Source organism: Erpetoichthys calabaricus, chromosome 15, assembly GCF_900747795.2.
Source record: "Erpetoichthys calabaricus chromosome 15, fErpCal1.3, whole genome shotgun sequence".
In the NCBI taxonomy this organism is placed as follows: Eukaryota; Metazoa; Chordata; class Cladistia; order Polypteriformes; family Polypteridae; genus Erpetoichthys; species Erpetoichthys calabaricus.
Window position 1 is genome coordinate 76,938,765 of NC_041408.2, and position 21,328 is coordinate 76,960,092.

At 39.2% G+C, this 21,328-nt stretch overlaps 1 protein-coding gene across 1 annotated transcript in view; it reads left to right on the forward strand.

Annotated features, from left to right (window-relative positions):
• Positions 1–405: 405 nt before the first annotated feature.
• capn1a (calpain 1, (mu/I) large subunit a) overlaps positions 406–21,328 on the forward strand; it is a 72,506-nt gene continuing 51,583 nt past the window's right edge. The window contains exons 1-2 of the mRNA XM_028820886.2: positions 406–657; positions 10,552–10,621. Coding sequence (XP_028676719.1) covers positions 412–657; positions 10,552–10,621 — 316 coding nt within the window. The 5' untranslated portion in view covers positions 406–411. The remainder of the gene's footprint in view (positions 658–10,551; positions 10,622–21,328) is intronic.

Consider the following 21,328-nt stretch of genomic DNA (forward strand, 5'->3'; position numbering starts at 1 on the left):
AATGTTATGAAAAAGGCAGAGTTCAATGTGTAGTAGAAATAATGAAATTGAAATGAATTGGATAACATAGTTGAATTTCATCCCGAGAGCACCACTGCACAAGTCAAAAGTGCGTCCTGGTGAAAACCACTTGTGAGATTAGAAAAATTCATGCGCTATGTTTTGGTCTGATCAAATTGTGTTTTATCAGTGTTGTGCTGATGTAATCCCAGGGGGATATGAGGCAGGAAGTGAAGGTAAATTGCATTGTTTTTCGTAGAATCCCACGGAGGTCTTTTAAATGCTTTCTTTCTGTGGGCAGTTAAAGAGAAACTGGCGGGCTGACATCAGGGTAGACTGAAACTGCTAATAATACGCATTGCTCCTCACTGACTCCGCCCCCTTTCCCCCCTCTCCGTTATCAGCTTCAGCATGTTGGTGTCTGGAGGGATTGCTGCCCGGGTGTACAAGGACAGGCTGAAGGCGGAAGGCATGGGTTCCAACGACAAGGCACTGAAATTTTTGAACCAGGACTACGACGCCCTGAAACAGCAATGTGTGGAGAGTGGCATTCTTTTTGAAGATCCCATGTTCCCTGCTGCTGCGACGTCTTTAGGCTTTAAAGAGCTCGGGCCCCACTCGTCCAAAACTCGGGGAGTCACTTGGAAGCGACCCACGGTAAGTAAGCTCGGCCCCGCCCGCCTGCCTGCCTGCATGCTGGCTGACAGTCAGTGGGCTTTGCTCGCCGTGCCGCACGACTGCATTGTGAATGCATAAGTGAGCGGACAGATTTTCGAGGGCAGCCATCCACACCCCTGGCAGTTGTGTCTTACTTGTGAAGTCAGTCTGTGCCACTTGTAGTCCTTAAAGCGGATTACTGCAATTGTGCTGTCGTTTTTTCTTGTCTGCTTTACTTTGTTGCTTTGCTTAAGCTTTTCATCGTCGCTGCATTTCGCATCCAATAATGCATTACAAAAATGTGCATTAGTTTTACTGTTTAACTTTGAATAACGGAAAATGACTTTGAATGTCCGAAAGTTTACGTCAGTTTGCATATGTGTACTAATTAATGCATGTGTTTTTTTTACTCCGTTTCCAATCATATTATCCACCTACCATTTATGATCATTATTCTGTCCTGTGCAGTGCGTCAAAATTGTTATGAAACGTTTCAGTCATCACAGACACCTATTCTTGTAGGTTTTATTTTTTTTGCTTAAAGAAAAAAATATACAAAACTAGAAGGTGGGTTTTAAAATCTATAATTAGTGTCTTTTAACAGTGTATTTTTACATTGTGATGCCTTCGTGTTTACTTAACGCAGCCAGATCAAGTCATGTTTCTTATCTTTTTAGTATTGTGACTACTTCCGCTTAATTATAATATTTTGTATTTTCATTGCACTAGTATTAGCATACTAATAAAATATTTATTTTAATAACCACAACATTTATTTCTATAGCACATTCTCTTACAAGCAATGTAGCGCAAAGTGTCAAAGAAAATGTTGCAAGAAAAAAACAAAACTAATTAGAACAGGTAAGAATACGAATGAATAAAAGCATCGGTATTGAAACGTCCATGCGTTACTTTCAAGTAAATGTTACTTTAGTGATACTGCAGAAAATCACTCAAAGGAAGATTTTACAATACTATATAATTGATTTGTATTGTACAGTAATACAGTATCAAGAACATTTCATTTTCTAACCTGCTCAATCCAGATGATGGTCACAAGAAGGGGCTGGAGCCTATCCCAGCCAGCATAGGGCATGGGGCAGGAACATGCCAGGGTGCCTGTCCATCGCAGAATAAGTATGTTATCTTATATAATATTTATGATGTGCATAAATAAATGTAGTTGAAAATGAAGAGGAAATAGAATGAAGTGGACAGCTTACATAATGTTTAATTTGAAACTAAATACATTGGGTCCAATGAAGTAAACAAGCTACATAGACAAGATAGATCGGTACAGGTGATTACTTAATGCCTCTGAGCGCATCAACCTTTACAGATCTAGGTGTGTGTGGGCGTGTGTTTGGATTCATTTCTTTCCCTTAATCTTACAGTGTGTGCTCTGGTAGGGCAAACATACTGTCCGCTGTCTTCACTTATAAATTTCTTTGAGCGTGTGAGTGTATATGCATGCTTTTGCATGTCCATGTGCTTGCATATGCTACCATGTGTGCATACATGTATAGTTAAATAAATTATGTCCCTCAAAAACTAGTTAAAAGCCTGGAATTCATCTTTATAAATTATATAATTTATATAATTCAGATCAGGGTCATGGGGAAACTGGAGCCTATGCCAGCATGCATTGGGCACAAGGCAGGAATAATCAAAATCAATACTAAAAGATACAGGTAACCAGTATCGTGATGCATGTGCTCAGATTTTCTTTTTCTGGTTAAGACTCTTGCTACTGCATTCTGAGCTAATTGCAACCAAGTCATGTCTTTCTTAGATAGTCCTGTTAGGATTGTACTACAGATGTCGAATGTTAAAATTACTGAAGGGCGGCTTCTGAACACAGAAATTAACACACCTGAATCATGGCTCCAAAGAGCTAAGTTTTGGTGGTGATACATGGATACTTTACCCAGGTTTTCAGAAGGATCAGAAATCCCATAGAACATCTTAGAAGACAGAAACACCACATTAAGCACACAACAATCCAAAGAATGACCAGCACATTCACCCTGCTATATTAAGCCAGCATGTTATACCAAGTCATGACAGCACACAAAAATGACTTTGATGTTTTCATTCCCAAGAGTTAGCTGTAGCTACACTTATTAAACTTGAGGGTTTCTGAAAGGAAGCATAATTTTGAACCATATGCCGATTTTTGTTCATGATTGCACATGCTGTCTGTTTCATTCATGCTCCTAAACTTGGACTTACAAAAAAAAAAACAAACTGTAAATACAACAAGTTCAAATTTTAACCAAGGGCATTGTTTTAAAAGATCAATTATTTTAATTTGTTTTCTCCCCCATCCTGGGGATAAATACCATTTAACATAGTTAACACATAAAATAGCCAAAAGAAGCTAACTTTCAGAGGTGTTATTTCTGATGACATAGCTAGTAGACTATAACAAGTAATTGCATTTAGTTTATTTTTGTTTAGTGCTCTTCACTGAGTGCAGGTGCAGTGCTCTGCAACAAGTTCTCAGGTAAAATGCAAGTACAGATTTTACAAATTACTAAATACAGAACTAGAAAACATAAGGACATAGATTTGTTTAAACACACAGAAAACAAAGTAGAAAGTGATTAACATAAATGAAAACTAACAATATGTGTCCATTAATTCATTGTTGAACTATGGCCAGTTGACAGCAGTGGAGAGAAAACCAAAAACTTCAGTCAGCAGCAAAAATGAACTTCTGGGTGAACCATAATCAGTTGTAAGAGACAAAGTCAGTCACAGTCGTGGAGAATTATGCCAAGTAGTACAGAATAAAATTATAAATAATTAAGATGTCAGGATGAAAAATATTGAATGAAAGAAGCCCATTGTCTCATCCCTTTAGACGTTCGTGACTCACTGAACATTCATCATGCAAGTGGAAATCACACAAAGCTAGCGCTTTTTCTTTTTCACTTTTGTTGTTATGTCCGCGGGTCAGTGTAGGGACATTAGAAGTGGCAGGATTATAAAGACATAGAGTAAATCCAACAGATTACAAATCTAAATGTGATTGGCTAATCCATCCGTCATTCCAGAATCAGTCAGACTTAAATGAGACTATTCACACCAGAGACTGACAAAAGAAAACTCATTATGCATTTACCTTTTCCCTGCAAGTCTTTCAAATGCAAAGTAAAGAACAAGATTTAAAGCTTAATCATGCCTGCTACTGTAGTTTGTACTAGTTTAATAAATATTAAAATCTGTCTATGTTATGATTTAGACTTCATAATCCAAGCTTTTTACTTTCTCATATAGGGAAAGTATTGTAATTGTCCAAAATTTCTATTTCAAGATTTTGATTGATCTCGATGTTTTAGATCTCCCCGAGTCCGAAAGTACCATTTTTGGTGTGTGTGTGTGTATGTAAACACGATAACTTGAGTACGCTTTCAGTTAGGTCAACCAAATTTTGCATACAAGTATTAGGTACAAAACATAGATTTCTATCAACTTTTGAGCTATTTCTGCTAACCGAAAGTCTGATTTATTCAACTTTACTTTTATAATAATTGTTCAATATATTATTAATTTGATTTGTTATTGATGATTCTTTAATGTACATAATATAAAAATATATAATTATTGTTTTTCAGTTTAGTCCTCAAATATCTATCCCCCATATCTGAGTATTCGAGAAAGTCTAGGGGAGACCACTCATGATCTTTTTTCGAAGGCTTGAAAGGTCTGGACAGTTCGCTACTTCTAAATGTAACAGAAGTCTTTATTATTAGAAGTAGAATGACACAGTGGTTAGAAGTAGTGCCTCTCTGTCAAATATCCAGAGTAGACATACCATACTGGGCACTATATATGTGGCATTGGCTTGTTTTCCCACATCCGAGAGATGTGTAGTTTAGGTTAATTTGTGACTCTAAACTAGCTCAGTGCGCATGTACTCAATGGGCAAACATAAGTTATGTTGCCAGATTGGCTGCTGCCACTGTGACCCTGAAGTGCATGGTCAGTTAACAATGGACAAATGAATATTATATCCCAAAAACATCTAAGGTTGATTTGTTGCTCTAAAACAGGGGTGGGCAATATCGGTCCTGGAGAGCTGCAGTGGCTGCAGGTTTTTGTTCCAGCCCAGTTCCTTAATGAGAACTCAATTATTGCTGATGAAGCACTTATTGCTTAAGTGACATTTTGATGTTTCGTTTTAGTGGTCTCGCTTGTTAAGGTTCTCCACCCGTAATTGCTTATTTCAATCTTAAACTGCTACATTCAGTGTTTTAATGGCTCCTTATTAGCAATAAGATGTAAAAGACAAAGCAGCCAGCAGTTCTCCAGCTAGCATTTTTCCAATTACATCTGTGTGTGTTCATCATGCACTGTTTGATTTAATAAAACACTTAATAGAAAAATGTGACAGACTGAAAATGATCTGTTTTAGGCTTCAAATCATTTGGATGATATCCTTGGAAAGGAAAAATTCTACAGTATTGCATAGACTAACAAGCCATGAAACTAAATCAGGTCTGAGATTGGCAAGGGTTGGTTTCTAATTAAGCAACTGGGTTGGAATGAAAACCTGTAGCCACTGTGGCTCTCCAGGACCGGCATTGCCCACCCCTGCTCTAAAATGTCATTATATGAGAGATTGTGCTCTGTGATGGACTGAGGCCATGTCTAGGGTTGATATTTTTTGTCTTACACCCAATTCTGCCAGGATAGGTCCCAACCCAGTCCTTAAATGCAAGAAGTGGACTAAAAAACAGATGGCTAATAGCAGTGGATTGTAGGTGTGTCACAATGATCTGTTTAACGGCAAATTATGTGTTTATGGTGCTGCACTTGTTCTTGTATTAATATTTAAAGTAGATTTCAAAGAAATGGTTCTTGCTAATTCATAGGCATGTTTTGCACTGAAGTCATTACTCTTTGCTTTGCTGCACTCCCAGTAATTACTGCAGAAGTTTATTGGCTCAGATTCAGGATATCCTGCTCGGTGCCTCTTGTTATTTGTGTAGCTTTATTTAGGCCATTATTGAGGGCAAATAAAGTTAAAAACATCACTTATAAGAACAATAAATCATCAATATAAGCATTTTATGTATTTCTGAACTGCAGTTGATATATATTTTTATAGTAACTGAAATATATTTCATTCCTTGTTTTGCCAAATTTAACATACTGTAGTACGACAAATTAAATGCATTTGTAAAAGTGGAGGGGATGTTTTTTTTTATTTTATTTTAAACCTTGTAGCAGTTGAGGTTCTGATCCACCTCTTCAACCCTCAGGTACCACTCCAAACACCAGGTGAAAGTCCAAGACTTCTTTATTTTCTTATAATGCAGTGCACCAAGCACCCTCCACTCCACACTACTCATATAAATACAACAATTCTCTCAATACTGACTCCTCCTCTCCCAGACACTTAGCCACCCTACCTCCCAGCTCAGCTCAATGTCTGGGCTTTCCCAGAGTCCTTTATACCCCCTGACCCGGAGGTGTTTCTGTTCCATTACCCACAAGTCCTTGTTCCTTCCGGGTCAGGGTAAACAGTCCTTATCTTCAACCCGGGAGTACGTCGTTGCTTCCTGTCATGGGATTATGACGCACTTCCGGGTTATAGGGCATATATGAGTCCACGAGCCTCCCTACAGCGACTCCCAGTGGTCCCCAAGGTATCCAGCAGGGCTGCGCATAAAAACTACATAGTCCATGAGGCCCTGCTGGAATTCGGGGCCCGTCGATGCTGTCGGGAGAGCTCCTCCTGGCAGCCTGGGGGTGAGGGCCAGAAACTCTCGCCGGCCATCCATCACAACCTATTATACAAAGTAGCATATCTTTCAATTAAAAAATATTTAATTATTTTGAAGAAAAATGTATCAAAAATTAGTAGGAAAACCCCACTATTAGGATACAGGAAATTATTAATTATTTAGCTGTTGGCTCTGTCCACGGCAGCCTACAGCATTTGAGGTAGAATTGGTTACACTTCCTTTCTTTTTTTTTCCAGTTGGAGCAGAGACAGGTGAAATGATGTGCTCATCGTCACAATATGTTTCCATGAACCAAATGATTACTTTTGGGAGTAGAAGTTCACCACTGCTTTCAGATCATGTTAAATACATTTTTCCCACTGTCATTTTTTTGGTAGTAAATGTCCTCCTCAAGGGGAGCAGGGGAATTTGTGACATATAAATTCATTATAATGGTTTCTCATAAGCCTTAGCTTAGAATTTAATAATGTACTTGCCATTAGAATAAGGTCATTGTCCCTCTTGTCTGTCACAAAAGGCGACTGATGGAGACTGGCATCAAGAAGGGCATCTCCAATAAAATTTCTGCTCCAGTTATCCCCCCATTTGTGCAGAAACCATCCAGACAGTGTGAACCCAGTAAAATGAGATAGAAAGACAGAAATGCAAAGACCACTTTTCTCCAGAATGCACATTTTTACAGTAATATGAAGCAATATGAGGTAAAATCGTATTGATCTACAGTGCTAATTATAGTCTATGAAAGGTTGGCATTACATTTCTAAAAGTAAATTGTTTTCAAATGTCAGCAGTTTAAAAGCAAAAGGATGCTGTTTCTGCTCACACAAATCTACCACAATGTTTTTTTTGCACCCTCTTTCATTTTTAGAGGTGCTAAGAAGGCAGAGTGGTGGCTCTGAGGCTAGGGATCTGCACTGGCAATCCGAAGGTTGCCGGTTTGAATCCCGTAAATGCCAATAGGGACTCTGCTCTGTTGGGCCCTTGAGCAAGGCCTTTAACCTGCAATTGCTGAGCGCTTTGAGTAGTGAGAAAAGTGCTATATAAATGCAAAGAATTATTATTATTATTATTATTATTATTAAGAGGATGGCAGTCTTTTACTATAGGTCTTCAAGACAGGAAATAAGCATTATTTTCTACTTCCACTTTTCTGTATCTGTCTGTTGCTTACAGAACTTCACTGGGTGTGGTAAAATAGATTATCAGATTATCAGTTCCTGAAGGGAATTGGAAGGTTACAGTAGCAGACATAAAAAGACACAGATATACTGTACATAAAACAGGAATTATCTGTAAGTATATTAACAAGGAGTAGGTATTTGCTAACTTTAAAGGGATTAGAATTGCGCCTACTGAATGTATCAGGTACAATTTCACAGTACAGGATGTCAGTCATTGGCACAGTATATTGCACACAGTCATTGTAGTGCCAGTTTACACATTTTTGGATATGTTCTGCTTAGTCTGCAGTGCTTGGCAACAACTTGCATTTGAAAGTATGCGATTGATTGTCCTGGGGTTAACTAACCATTGTAAGCTCCATGGTCACAACGGAAATGGTGGACAAATGTAAAAGATTTTTGACTTGTTAAGAGAGGGGTGGTTGTTTGATTGTGCTGCATAGATGGTCAATTGAGGCAGACATGTGCTCCTGCAACACTGGTTAAAAAATAAAGCGCTTTTCTTTTTATTTAAATTCAAGCTAAAAGTTGTCTGTTTTACCCATTGCATCTTTAGGTATGATTTATGTTGTGATTGCATTGTAGATCACCTAGTGGAGCCATAGAAATAACCGTATATTTGAGGGAGAAGCTATAAAGACACAGGCTTTCCTTTCTCCATGCTACACCCAGCAGAAGACCAGTTTGTACAATTTGGTTCCATTCTGCCTTGCTCCTGCAATTCCCTTTTAGTAGCTCTTGAGCTTTTACAATTCACTCTTTTATGGATAGGCTCCAGCCTCCTGCCACCCTGAATTTGATTAAGTGAGGTTTAGGATGTTATGGTAGTTTATGTAATGTCTAGCTTCAATATATACGGTATCTTTCACAAAGCATGCCATCACAAGATGTAGTTTACCTTTCACTATAATAAAATTACATATGTGGAAAAGTATTTGCAATTCTTTCACCACTAAAACAAAAGGCTGTTGTTGTATATTATATTAGGCCATTTAAGTTTTTTGCAGTCTCTTGAGGTTGTGTGGATTCCACAGGTAGAGGCGCTGCACAGTTGTTTTCTGCCTTATGTTGGCTAATAAATCCTACTAGCCGATATTTGTGGGTTTCTTATTTAAAAGTCTTGGCCTTATTCCCTGGAAGTAGGAGCAGTTTAACTTCTAGAAGTGCAGTTTCCTTTTCCTTCTACCATGCACTCCTAAATTGAAACTTTTAAGTTGTCTAATATTTTTTTAGTTAGGTGCTTTATAAATAGATATTTGACTACTTGGTTAGCCATTCAATACGGACACTAACTGTGGATCTTCCCTTCTGTATGTTTGTGCAAAAATAAATAACATAATCTTGCAAAAGGCAATATGCGATGACAAAAAAAGTAGCAACCTTTTCACGTACCGTATATACTCGAATATAAGCCGAGTTTTTCAGCACCCAAAATGTGCTGAAAGACGTCACCCTCGGCTTATATTCAAGTCAGGTCCCGCTGCCCCCCAGTATATGAACAAGCCAGTTTCCCTTTCGGTGCGCTTCGATGATTTCCGCACGTGTTCAGTCTCTCCCTGTGCATTCCCTGTGGAGCAAGTGAGAGAGAGCGAGCGCGAGAAAGAGACACACACACACGTGTGTGCGCGCGAGAGAGACACGTACGCGAGAAAGAGCATGAGCGACCCTCTTCTCCACTTACAGAGCTAGTTTACTGTTTTTCTTTGAAATAAATACTCAAAAACATTTAATCTACTGATGCCTCAATCAATGTACGGTAATTTTATTGATATTTTTTTTGATTATGGAAACTTACCAGTAGCTGCTGCATTACCCACCCTAGGCTTATACTCGAGTAAATAAGTTTTTCCAGTTTTTGTAGGTAAAATTAGGTACCTCGGCTTAAATTCGGGTCGGATTATACTCAAGTATATACGGTAACTTACTTTTATACACAATAACCTCACTCACTAAAATGATGGGATAATGGCCCATTTTATTTAAGCTCCAAATATCTACTCTACAGTTTTTAATTTGGAGCCCTTGTGTTAAAAGGGTAATTTAATGGTCAGAGTTTCCTTCCGTCTGCTTTCAGAAGCAAGTGTCAGAAGAAAAATGTCAAACTGGCTTAGAAAACATACCACAGAATGCTAACTAAAATCATGGCTATTACCAAGATTTCATAAATTAGAGCCATTGTGTGGTAGTAAAATATGCCTTTAATTCAGTGCTGCTTATGTTAAATAAAGGAAGTCTTTTCAAATACTTGTTGCAATATTTTATTGTGTTGATATTCATTCTGTTTCTCTGGTTGACTCTCCCACTTTCTTTCAGGTATTTACTTGAGTTTGGATCACAGAAGCTTCTTATGGCTTCACTAGTAAAAGTACTGCCAGTTTTACTTCATAAATTTGCAACATTCCTACAAAACCTAAAAGTTGATTTTTCAATAAAGACAGCAACAGCATTGCATTTTCTACATTTCGTAAAGTAGACTTACTATATGTTTAACTGAGAATGTCAAGTTTAATGTGGATTATAGTTCACCTTGTATTGTTTCAGTGAGTTTTAGTCCTGTACTGTATTAGAGAGAGAATATAATTTATAAAGACAATTCCAGGCAGGTTAGTGCATTGGTGATCCTAAATTGTCCCTAGTGTGTGCTTGGTGTGTGGGGGTGTGTGTGTGTGCCCTGCCCAGGATTTGTTCGTGCCTTGCACCCTGTGTTGGCTGGGATTGGCTCCAGCAGACCCCCGTGACCTTGTGTTAGGATATAGCGGGTTGGGAAATGACTGACTGACTGATTCCAGGCTTTTCAGTATTCAGATTAATTACATGATACCAATTATTTTCAATAGTATAATTTTCTTCAAATGTAAATTAAGGGTTTATTTACTTATGCACTATAACACTTAATATTCATAGCTTTATTTGTTAAAAGAATGTGGTTGTTGACAGTTCACTTTTCTGTTGTGCAGGAACTTACTGATAGCCCTCAGTTCATTGTTGGTGGTGCTACAAGAACTGACATCTGCCAAGGAGCACTGGGTAAGTCTGCTTTACTAGCAAGCTTCTGCTGCTCTTTTTTCTTCATTACTGTATATTACAACATGTCAGGCTACAGACCCACAGAGGAGAAATGGCCACACTACATATCTAATTAATCATTTACTTGGTATTAAAACAGTTGGTGTATTTTTTAGTTACACAATAATAAAAACTAAACAGTTGGCACAACTTCCTTGAAGTAAAACGTGCATCTGTTACACTGAGAGTTAATGAAGGAGAGGTGAAAGCAGAAGGGTAAATAAGTGATTAGAGACTCGCCTTTGTTTCTGTGTTTTAGTGAATTTGAGTTTTTTTTTTTGTTTTTTTTTAGAATTAGATTTTTTATAGAATTAAATGTCCTTATTGTCATTATACAATTAAAATTGTATAAAATATAATTAAATTACAGAGCAGCTACTCCTTTCAGTTGCAATGAAAAAAACAATTGAACATTTAAACAAGAAACAGTAAAGTGTTACATATAAAAACCACTAAACAAAAAAAATGTAAAGAATACTAATTAATAGTTGCTTATTGCTGGGCTACAAATGTGGTACTACAAAACAATAATATTTTTGATCATGCAGGTACAACAATTGAATTACCAATGATATGATTATTACAGGGCGGCATGGTGGTGCAGTGGGTAGCGCTGCTGCCTCGCAGTTAGGAGACTCGGGTTCGCTTCCCAGGTCCTCCCTGCATGGAGTTTGCATGTTCTCCCTGTGTCTGCGTGGGTTTCCTCCCACAGTCCAAAGACATGCAGGTTAGGTGCATTGCCGATCCTAAATTGTTTCTAGTGTGTGCTTGGTGTGTGTGTGTGTGCGCCCTGTGGTGGGCTGGCGCCCTGCCCAGGGTTTGTTTTCTGCCTTGCGCCCTGTGTTGGCTGGGATTGGCTCCAGCAGACCCCCGTGACCCTGTATTTAGGATATAGCGGGTTGGATGATGGATGGATGATTATTACACAAAGAATACTAATAACATACAAAACTGCACATAGGACAAATAGAACAATATTGCACAAGGCTGTAATTATTGCACATTAATTGCCAATGATATGAATATTACACAAAAAAAAAACTAATGCAGATATTGCACGTAGGACAGACAGAGCAAAAATTTTTGCAGGACTGTGATTATCTCACAGAGCATATTGCACATCCAAGAGAAGGTCAGCAGGGGAGGAGTGAGAAAGAAAAGGAGAGAGACACAGAGAGAGATGGTCAGTGCATGGTGAAAGAAACTGCCCCTGAGTCTGTTTACTTTTATGCATATCCTTCCTGAAAATGAAAAAATATATTTTTTTATTTGCGTACTATGCTAAATTATACCAAATCAATGTGAATATTGAGTGTGGATGTTTTGTTTTTTTCTCATGTTATTTTTGCATAAAGAAGAAAGTGTTTTATTATTACTGAGTAGCACTGAGAATGAGATTCATAGTAGCAATTTCTTTTAAGGGTAAAAGTAATTTTTTAGTAGCATTAATTTAATTAAATTATCAATTTTCTTGGATAGCACCTTCTCAGGAAGGGTGGTGCCTTTGTCTCAGATTGTCTTGCTCTCATGTTTTCCTGGCCAAGAGGAGCTGCTGTTGAATTGCCGTGCGTGCCACATTTTGTGGGTGTTTCCTCTAACAATCTGAAGATTGTGCTGTTATGTGTGTGTGTGTGTAAAGCTGCTTCCGTTTTTGTGGGTGGTTATGTTTCTCTTTGCCTTGCAGTCATCTCAAGCACCATTCATACTGTATCTTCTGCATGTGGCTATGTTGGGGCAGGATTTAGCTACTCATAACATTTGTGGACATTTTTTGTTTTATACTTTTGCTTCTGGAGTAACAGAGCATATAAGTACATACTGTCAACATAAAAGGCAACAAAAGATGAAGAGCTGGGGTCCTGGGATCCCCCTTTTTAACATCCCAAAAACAAATGTAAGCAAAACAGGGTGCAAAAGTCCAAAATCACAGAAAAAAATAGGCCAAGCTTGCCAGGTTCGGTGTCTTCAGGTCCGTCTGGTAGCTAAGTTCACACTGAACAACCACTGCTGGTCAAATTCCCATTTAGATTCAGATCAGAATTGGAATCAGTTTTATTTACTAATACTTATTGTATAGGAATTTAATTTGGTGGCTTTAGAGATGCTTATCCTACTTTATATAAACAGCTGCAAAATAGTGCAATTATAAAGGAGATGTGCAAATGATTTGAAATGAAAGTGAGTGTTTACTGTGTATGCAAGTAGCGCAATGGTAGCACTACTGCTTCTCAGTAAGGAGATCATGGGTTTGCATCCCAGGTCCTCCCTGTGTGGAGAGCACTTTGAGTAATGAGAAAAGCACTACTGTATATAAATGTAAAAAAATATTTTTATTACAACCCAAATTCCAGTGAAGTTGGGACGTTGTGTGAAACATAAATAAAAACAGAATACAACGATTTGCAAATCCTTTTCAACCTCTATTCAATTAAATACACTACGAAGACAAGATATCGAATGTTCAAACTGATAAACTTTATTGTTGTTTTGCAAATCTTCGCTCATTTTGAATTTGATGCCTGCAACACGTTCCAAAAAAGCTGGGACAGGGGCAGCAAAAGACTGAGAAAGTTGAGGAATGTTAAAAAAAACACCTGTTTTGAACATTCCACATGGTGAACAGGTGAATTGGAAACAGGTGTTTGTCATGATTGGGTATAAAAGGAGCATCCCCAAAAGGCTCAGTCGTTCACAAGCAAGGATGGGGCGAGGTTCACCACTTTGTGAACAACTGCGTGGGCAAATAGTCCAGCAGTTTAAGAACAACGTTTCTCAACGGACAATTGCAAGGAATCTAGGGATTTCATCATCTACTGTCCATAATATCATCAAAAGATTCAGAGAGTCTAGAGAAATCTCTGCACGTAAGCGGCAAAGCCGAATACCAACAATGGATGCCCGTGACCTTCGATCCCTCAGGCGGCACTGCATTAAAAACCGACATCATTCTGTAAAGGATATTACCACGTCGGCTCAGGAATACTTGGCTTTAAAGGCCAGTATAGGAAGTGACATCAAAGAGGCAGGAACCAGGAATTATGTCATTAGGGCCAGGTGGAATTTCCTGTGAACGGTCTATAGAAAAGCGAGAAAAAGAGTCTGGCTCGGTGTTCCTCTCATTCAAGCCCTTTAGCTGCCTCCCATGTGCATATGTGTGTCAGTGTTTATGCATTTTTTATCACGTGCCTTGAGTTTTGTGAGTGGTCCCCCAAGAAGCAGATTTACTTACCCATCATTACATGGGGCTTACCTCAGCCCTATGAAGGTGGGGGCAAGCCATAGTTCTTGTGGTTTATTTGAATGTGCTTGAGGATGGTGAATTTCTTGGATTTGTGATTTTCCTTGTGCTTTGTGTATTACTAGGGTGCTCCACCCTCTGCTCGCTTTGCTCGCCCACCCCTGGGTTTGGTTTACCGGATATATAATAGGAATTGTTACATATGCATTATTTTCACTTTTACTTTAAAACTTTTGTAAAAAGTTATCCTTTATTTCCGTCCCCGGGCGTGGTTAAATCTCTTTCTCGCAGGACATATAATGCTGGTTTGCGTTGTGAAGAGGGGGGGGGGGGGGGGCGCCCGAAGGCATGCTAAGGAGATGCAATCAGATCATGTTGTCTTGGTGCTGCTGCTGGTGAGCTGTCTGTTATGTTTGACGCGGTGCGCGTCGATCATTTAAAAGCCTGTACAGCACCTGTCCTTCGTGTCTCTGCTGCTCACGTTGTGAAGGGGGAGCTGAACGCACACTAAGGAGTTGCAGTCGGATCATCTGCTGGCTTCCAACTGCTGCTGCTGGCAAGCTGCGTGTTCTGCTTGTCACTTGTCATTGTTTTAACAGCTGGGAGCATATGATGTCTGACTACCAAAAGCATTCCAACAACTGCTTGGTTGGATGTCCGTGAACTTGTTTTAAACGTTGTCTTGCTGCCTTGTCTTGTGTGACGTTACAGTGTCTCTCGTGGGACGTCAAATTTTAATCTCTTGGCACCAAGTCTCATGTTTGGCCACGGAGCATCTCGCGGGGACCTTAAACTCTTTCATCTTGTGGGTCTTATAAGTGTCTTCCAAGAAGATCATGTCTCGTCTCCCTGGTCTCCCTTCCACCATGATTTTTTTTTTATAATTTGTCCATTCTAGATACTGGGAAAGTGGTGAGTTCCTTTTTCACACCCTTAACCTTTCCCTTATTTTTCCCACTGCAAGAACCTGTTGGACATTCCTGATGCTCACACGTCTGACAACACAAACATAGTGCAAAACAGTAACAAAACAAAGTGCAAACCAATGTACAAGTACAAGACTCGGTATGCTCTGTATACATTTACTCTATAGTGTCTCTTTACAAATATTGCAAAGAAGCTCCACTACCATGGTAGACTAAGCCTGTTGTTGAGGATGGGCAATGTTAGTCATGGTAAAATAATGAACATAACTTGATAATTATTGTATCCCCAGAATTGATGCTTTTGAAGTACATTTTCCTTTAAAGAGGGTTATTTTAGGTTGCAAGTATTTTAATTTTATCTTTATAACACCTTGCTTCCTGAGCATCAAAGTGCAACACATCATATACTGAGCCATCATTATCTTCAAAGCAGTCCAGTAGGTGAAAAAGCAGCCAGCCAGCATATACAAATGAAAGTTTACTCCTGAAGGTTTACTTTCCGACACAGCTGGTAGAGCGTGACATTATCTCCACCCTAATTCTAATTTTACAGTAAGCAGCTGCCGGTGTTAGACGTGTATGGAGTGATACATATATTGGTTGGTTTGCATTAACCTATTGAGGTATTTCTACTATATTTACTGTAAGAAGCAGAAACAAGCACATCCAAATTTAATGAGAAAGTGTATCTTTTATGACTATGTCTGTTTTACCTCTGAGAATATTATGCCTCTAGCTGTTACAGTGTCTGACCTTGTAGTAACACTGCTATTTTGCTGTCTTTCGTGAATTTTAAAATTGATAGAGAATTGGGTGCGGTGGGCTGGCGCCCTGCCCGGGGTTTGTTTCCTGCCTTGCGCCCTGTGTTGGCTGGGATTGGATCCAGCAGACCCCCGTGACCCTGTAGTTAGGATATAGCAGGATGGATAAGGGATGGATGGAAGAGAACTGTGGGAAACAAAAAAGAATTTGTACATAAACAGCGTTATAAAATCCTATAAATAGTCAGTTATTAAACTTTGCAGATACTGATTGCCTCTCCAGTATTCTTGATTCCTTTAACTAGTGCTTTTTTGACAGTGCGAAAGGTTTTTAATGAGTAATTTTGTCTTTTCATTGTTAAGTTTACATAAAAGCTGTGTTATTTCAACTGTCACTGTGTGAAAGGGAAATTGTCCCCTAACCTAATTAAAAAGGATAACTAGATTTAACTGACTGAACCCAGCTAGGCTAGATTGCAGCCAACCCAGCTCATTACGAATCCTGAATATTTTGAAAGTAACATCAGGTTGCCACAGTCAAAGGAAATTCTTGTGTAACTTGATTAGTGGAGCCCTGCAGATACAGTAAGTCACACACCAAACCAGGGCTAGATATGGTCTTGGAGCTCCACAGCAGCTGCAAATCTTTGTTTTAACTTGGCAATCAATCAGGACTCAGTTACCAGGCTTCCTAATCTGATTGAGTTTGCCACTAAGGAGCACACACTATTTCTGTTTCTTACACAATAATCCTAATAATTCTTTCCATAATTATGTGTAAATGAAACTCTACTGTTGTCTATATTTTCACAAAAAAATAAAATGTGTTGTACCATCCATGGTATTAGTAATTGTTCTCTTTACATTTTGCCAAAGGCAGTGTGGAATTTTTAACTATTGGTAATAAGTGATAGGATTCTTCAACGTCACACTGACTTCTTAGATAGATATACTTTATTAATCCCAAGGGGAAATTCACATTCTCCAGCAGTAGCATACTGATACAAAAAACAATATTAAATTAAAGAGTGATAAAAATGCAGGTAAAAACAGACAATAACTTTGAATAATGTTAACGTTTACCACCCCCAGGTGGAATTGAAGAGTCGCATAGTTTGGTGGAGGAACGTTCTTCTCAGTCTGTCAGTGGAGCAGGACGGTGACAGCAGTCTGTCTCTGAAGCTGCTCCTCTGTCTGGAGATGATCCTGTTCAGTGGATGCAGTGGATTCTCCATAATTGACAGGAGCCTGCTGAGCGCCCGTCGCTCTGCCACAGATGTCAAGCTATCCAGCTCCATGCCAACAATAGAGCCTGCCTTCCTCACCAGTTTGTCCAGGTGTGAGGCGTCCTTCTTCTTAATGCTGCCTCCCCAGCACACCACCGCGTAGAAGAGGGCGCTTGCCACAACCGTCTGATAGAACATCTGCAGCATCTTATTGCAGATGTTGAAGGACACCAGCCTTCTAAGGAAGTATAGTCGGCTCCGTCCTTTCTTACACAGAGCATCAACATTGGCAGTCCAGTCTAATTTATCATCCAGCTGCACTCCCAGGTATTTATAGGTCTGCATACAGTCACCTCTGATGATCACGGGGTCCATGAGGGGTCTGGGCCTCCTAAAATCCACCACCATCTCCTTGGTTTTGCTGGTGTTCAGGTGTAGGTGGTGTGAGTCGCACCATTTAACAAAATTCTTGATTAGGTCCCTATACTCCTCCTCCCGCCCACTCCTGATGCAGCCCACGATAGCAGTGTTGTCAGCGAACATTTGCACGTGGCAGGACTCCGAGTTGTATTGGACGTCCGATTGTATATAGGCTGAACAGGACCGGAGAAAGTACAGTCCCCTGCGGCGCTCCTGTGTTGCTGACCACAATATCAGACGTGCAGTTCCCGAGACGCACATACTGAGGTCTGCCTGCTGAAAGGTACATGCGTTGCCATGGGCTGTGCTGAGAAATTCTGGCTAGGGTTGTGCAGTTATACCGATACAGAAATTTTTAAAATGGTACTCTTATCTGCATCTTGTTAATTTCAATGCAGTTAATGGTAATTTTGAAGAACCCTGTGTTCAGTCATTTATCAGTATGAATATAAACCCTGCTCTTCAATGAAATATACATATTACATCTAGCTTGATTCACCACAGGGAACACTCCAATCAACCACACCCTTTGCTTTTAGATCATATACAATAACATACACTCACCATAGAATCCAAGAGGAACCTGCATCTTGTATTGATTTGCTGAGTGCATTAAGACAGGGAGGCGTGCGATTATATGTCGGAGCAGGAAGGCTGCTGTGTGATGGGTGGGGTATGCAGTTAGCCATTTTTTTGCTTCTGTACTATTTTAACACTGGTACTGAGGTCCGATAGCTGCCATCGATTCCGAAGTCACAATATTAGTAGCGATCCAACACTAGTCCTAGCTTTACATTGTTTTTATCTGCAGCAGTCCGAGTGAACCTTTAGTTTTATTATTGTTATACAAAGTCATTTATTAGTGTTCATTGGTGTCATTGGAAATTAATTTTAAATATAATAATCTTTTTGTAACTGTCATTTGTGTGTATGTGTACATGTATGCAGTGGTGATTTATGAACCAACAAATTTGTTTTAATGTCTCTCTACTTATAAAAAGAGAGATATGCTACAGCCACGGTAGCATATCTCTCTATTATAAAAAACATCTTGGAAGGCTTGGAAGGAGACGATACGTGATCTTCTCGGAAAACAATTTGACGTCCCGTGAGAGACACTTTAACGTCATGCGAGACAAGGCAGTGAGACAAAAGGACAGGCTTTTAAATGATCGACACGCAGCACGACAAGCAGAACACGCACCTCGGCAGCAGCAGGTGAAAGACAGCAGCTGATCCGACCGCATCTCCTTGGCGTGCGTTCATATACCCCCGACCCCAGTAAGGTTTTACCTATTGACCTATATTATTACTTCATGTAAAGATTGGTTTCAATGCATGTGGTCAAGTTTACTTGCAAGCATTGGTTATTTTTATTTTTTTCATTTATTCTTTATATTAGTTTGCCAATCAAGGTGACACTGAATGAGACTTTGTTTTGTATTCCTTGAAAATTTAAGTAAGGTGTCTAAGTTTTCTTCACAAGAAGAAAGAGTTTTTCTTGAGCTCGGTTATTAAGACTGTGTTCTGTTGTGGAGCATAAAGAAGCAAATTGACCTGAATGAATACGGTAGACTGTAATTTACACTGCTGATTTCTTCTTTAAAAACTTTGTTACTCATACATAATTAAGAGCAATAAAAATATTAATAAAATTAGTACAAAACTGCATTTCTTCTAAAAGCTGTGACAATACATTATTACTATGACTTGCTAACGTGCCAACTTAACAAACTGATCGGTATTGTAAACCTTTTACAAAAATGTGTTACATGCTGAGGCCTACTACTTTCTTTACAAATTGACAGCAGATAAGACTTCCTATTAATCAAAGATGAAGCCCCTTCATAAGAAACTGGGTAAAATGAAAAAGAGCAGCTAGTTTGTTTCAACAAGTTTGAGAACTCTTGCGGTAAATGCAAAAATAAAAAGTAGTCCAGTTTATTTTTATATAGTGCTTGTCTTACAAGGCAAGCTCAGAGATTTGCAAATACACGTCTGTAAGAGTGAAATGCAAAGCATCATACGTTAATTGATACAGTTCTAGTGGAAACTAAACCTCTATAGACCCATTGTTTTGAGGAACAGCAAAGCCGTGGTTTGGGTGACCCAAGCAAACTGGCTGCCCATGGCAGTGTCCATGATGTTAATTGATGTTAGCCCAGCGCCTTTAAAATATAAATTGACCAATTGTGGAGAATGTCAACAGATACATCTTGTGCTTTTGATTTGTGCTGCTCACACCAGAACAGTTCTGGTCGTCGGTCCATCTAGAATACAGTAATCCCTCCTCCATCGCGGGGGTTGCGTTCCAGAGCCACCCGCGAAATAAGAAAATCCGCAAAGTAGAAACCATATGTTTATATGGTTATTTTTATATTGTCATGCTTGGGTCACAGATTTGCGCAGAAACACAGGAGGTTGTAGAGAGACAGGAACGTTATTCAAACACTGCAAACAAACATTTGTCTCTTTTTCAAAAGTTTAAACTGTGCTCCATGACAAGACAGAGATGACAGTTCCGTCTCACAATTAAAAGAATGCAAGCATATCTTCCTTTTCAAAGGAGTGCGTGTCAGGAGCACAGAATGTCACATAGATAGAGAAAACAATCTCTGGCAAACAAATCAATAGGGCTGTTTGGCTTAAGTATGCGAAGCACCGGGGCACAAAGCTGTTGAAGGCGGCAGCTCACACCCCCTCCGTCAGGAGCAGACAAAGAGAGAGAGAGACAGAGTTTGTTTTTCAGTCAAAAATCAATACGTGCCCTTCGAGCTTTTAAGTATGGGAAGCACTGTGCAGCATGTCTTTTCAGGAATCAGCTTTACAAAAGATAGCAACGTGAAGATAATCTTTCAGCATTTTTAGACGAGCGTCCGTATCGTCTAGGTGTGCGAACAGCCCCCCTGCTCAATCCCCCTACGTCAGGATCACAGATAGTCAGCGCAAGAGTGAGAGAAAAGTAAGCAATCTAGCTTCTCAGCCATCTGCCAATAGCGTCCCTTGTATGAAATCAACTGGACAAACCAACTGAGGAAGCATGTACCAGAAATTAAAAGACCCATTGTCCGCAGAAATCCGCGAACCAGCAAAAAATCCGCGATATATATTTAAATATGCTTACATATAAAATCCGCGATGGAGTGAAGCCGCGAAAGGCGAAGCGCGATATAACGAGGGATTACTGTACACAAAAGTCATAATTTGACTTTTTTTGTTCTTTTTTTATTTTTTTTCCGTTTCTCCCATTTCATTTCAAAACTTCTGCCATGGCTTTGATTGTGCAGTCAGTACATTTGCAACCTACAGAAAAAAATAACATGAGCACATTGAACATACAGCTTAGGTGGGCTGGGAATTGAACCCAGATTATTGAAACTGTGGGGTGACGGCAATGTCTACTGTGCTGCAATGTGAGGGAAATATTAGCTACTTATCCCACATTATAATCTGTAATTTAGAACTTTCGTGATGGTAATTAATTTGTAATACACATTTGAATTCCTAAATAAAATAAAAAGTAGTATGATTGCTACTCAGTGTTCATGTCCGGGACAACACCGGAACAACAGGCAGTGTTTACGTAGACATCAGCAAGATGCTGGGTTTGAACCTAAAGCACCGAATCTATGAGGGAGCAGCACTAACCACTGTGGGGCCACAGTGTCTTTGCATATTTATGCTTCTTAATATTTCATGCCTTAACATTATCATTATCATTAGATATGTTTAGAAATTAACATTCTTTTATCTAAAGAATAACTAGTTATTTATTTCTCAATTTACTTTATGTATTATAATTACAATATTCACATTTACGCTCTTCCCGTGTCAGAAACGTGCACATTAAGTTAATTGGAGTTTACAAACTGGTGTCCCTGTCATTGTCACTGTGGGCTTGTCTCTGTATGAGTGGGCCATGTAATGGATTGGTGTTTCCTGCCTAGTGCCTCGTGTAACTGGGATAGGCTTTGTCCATCTGTGACCTTGAAAAGGATAAAGAGAGTATGAGAATGGTGTGTATTGTGGTGCTAAAGAAGATTGCTAAGTAGTACTATTAATATGAAGCCTAGGTTTCCTAGGTAAACAGCCTCGTA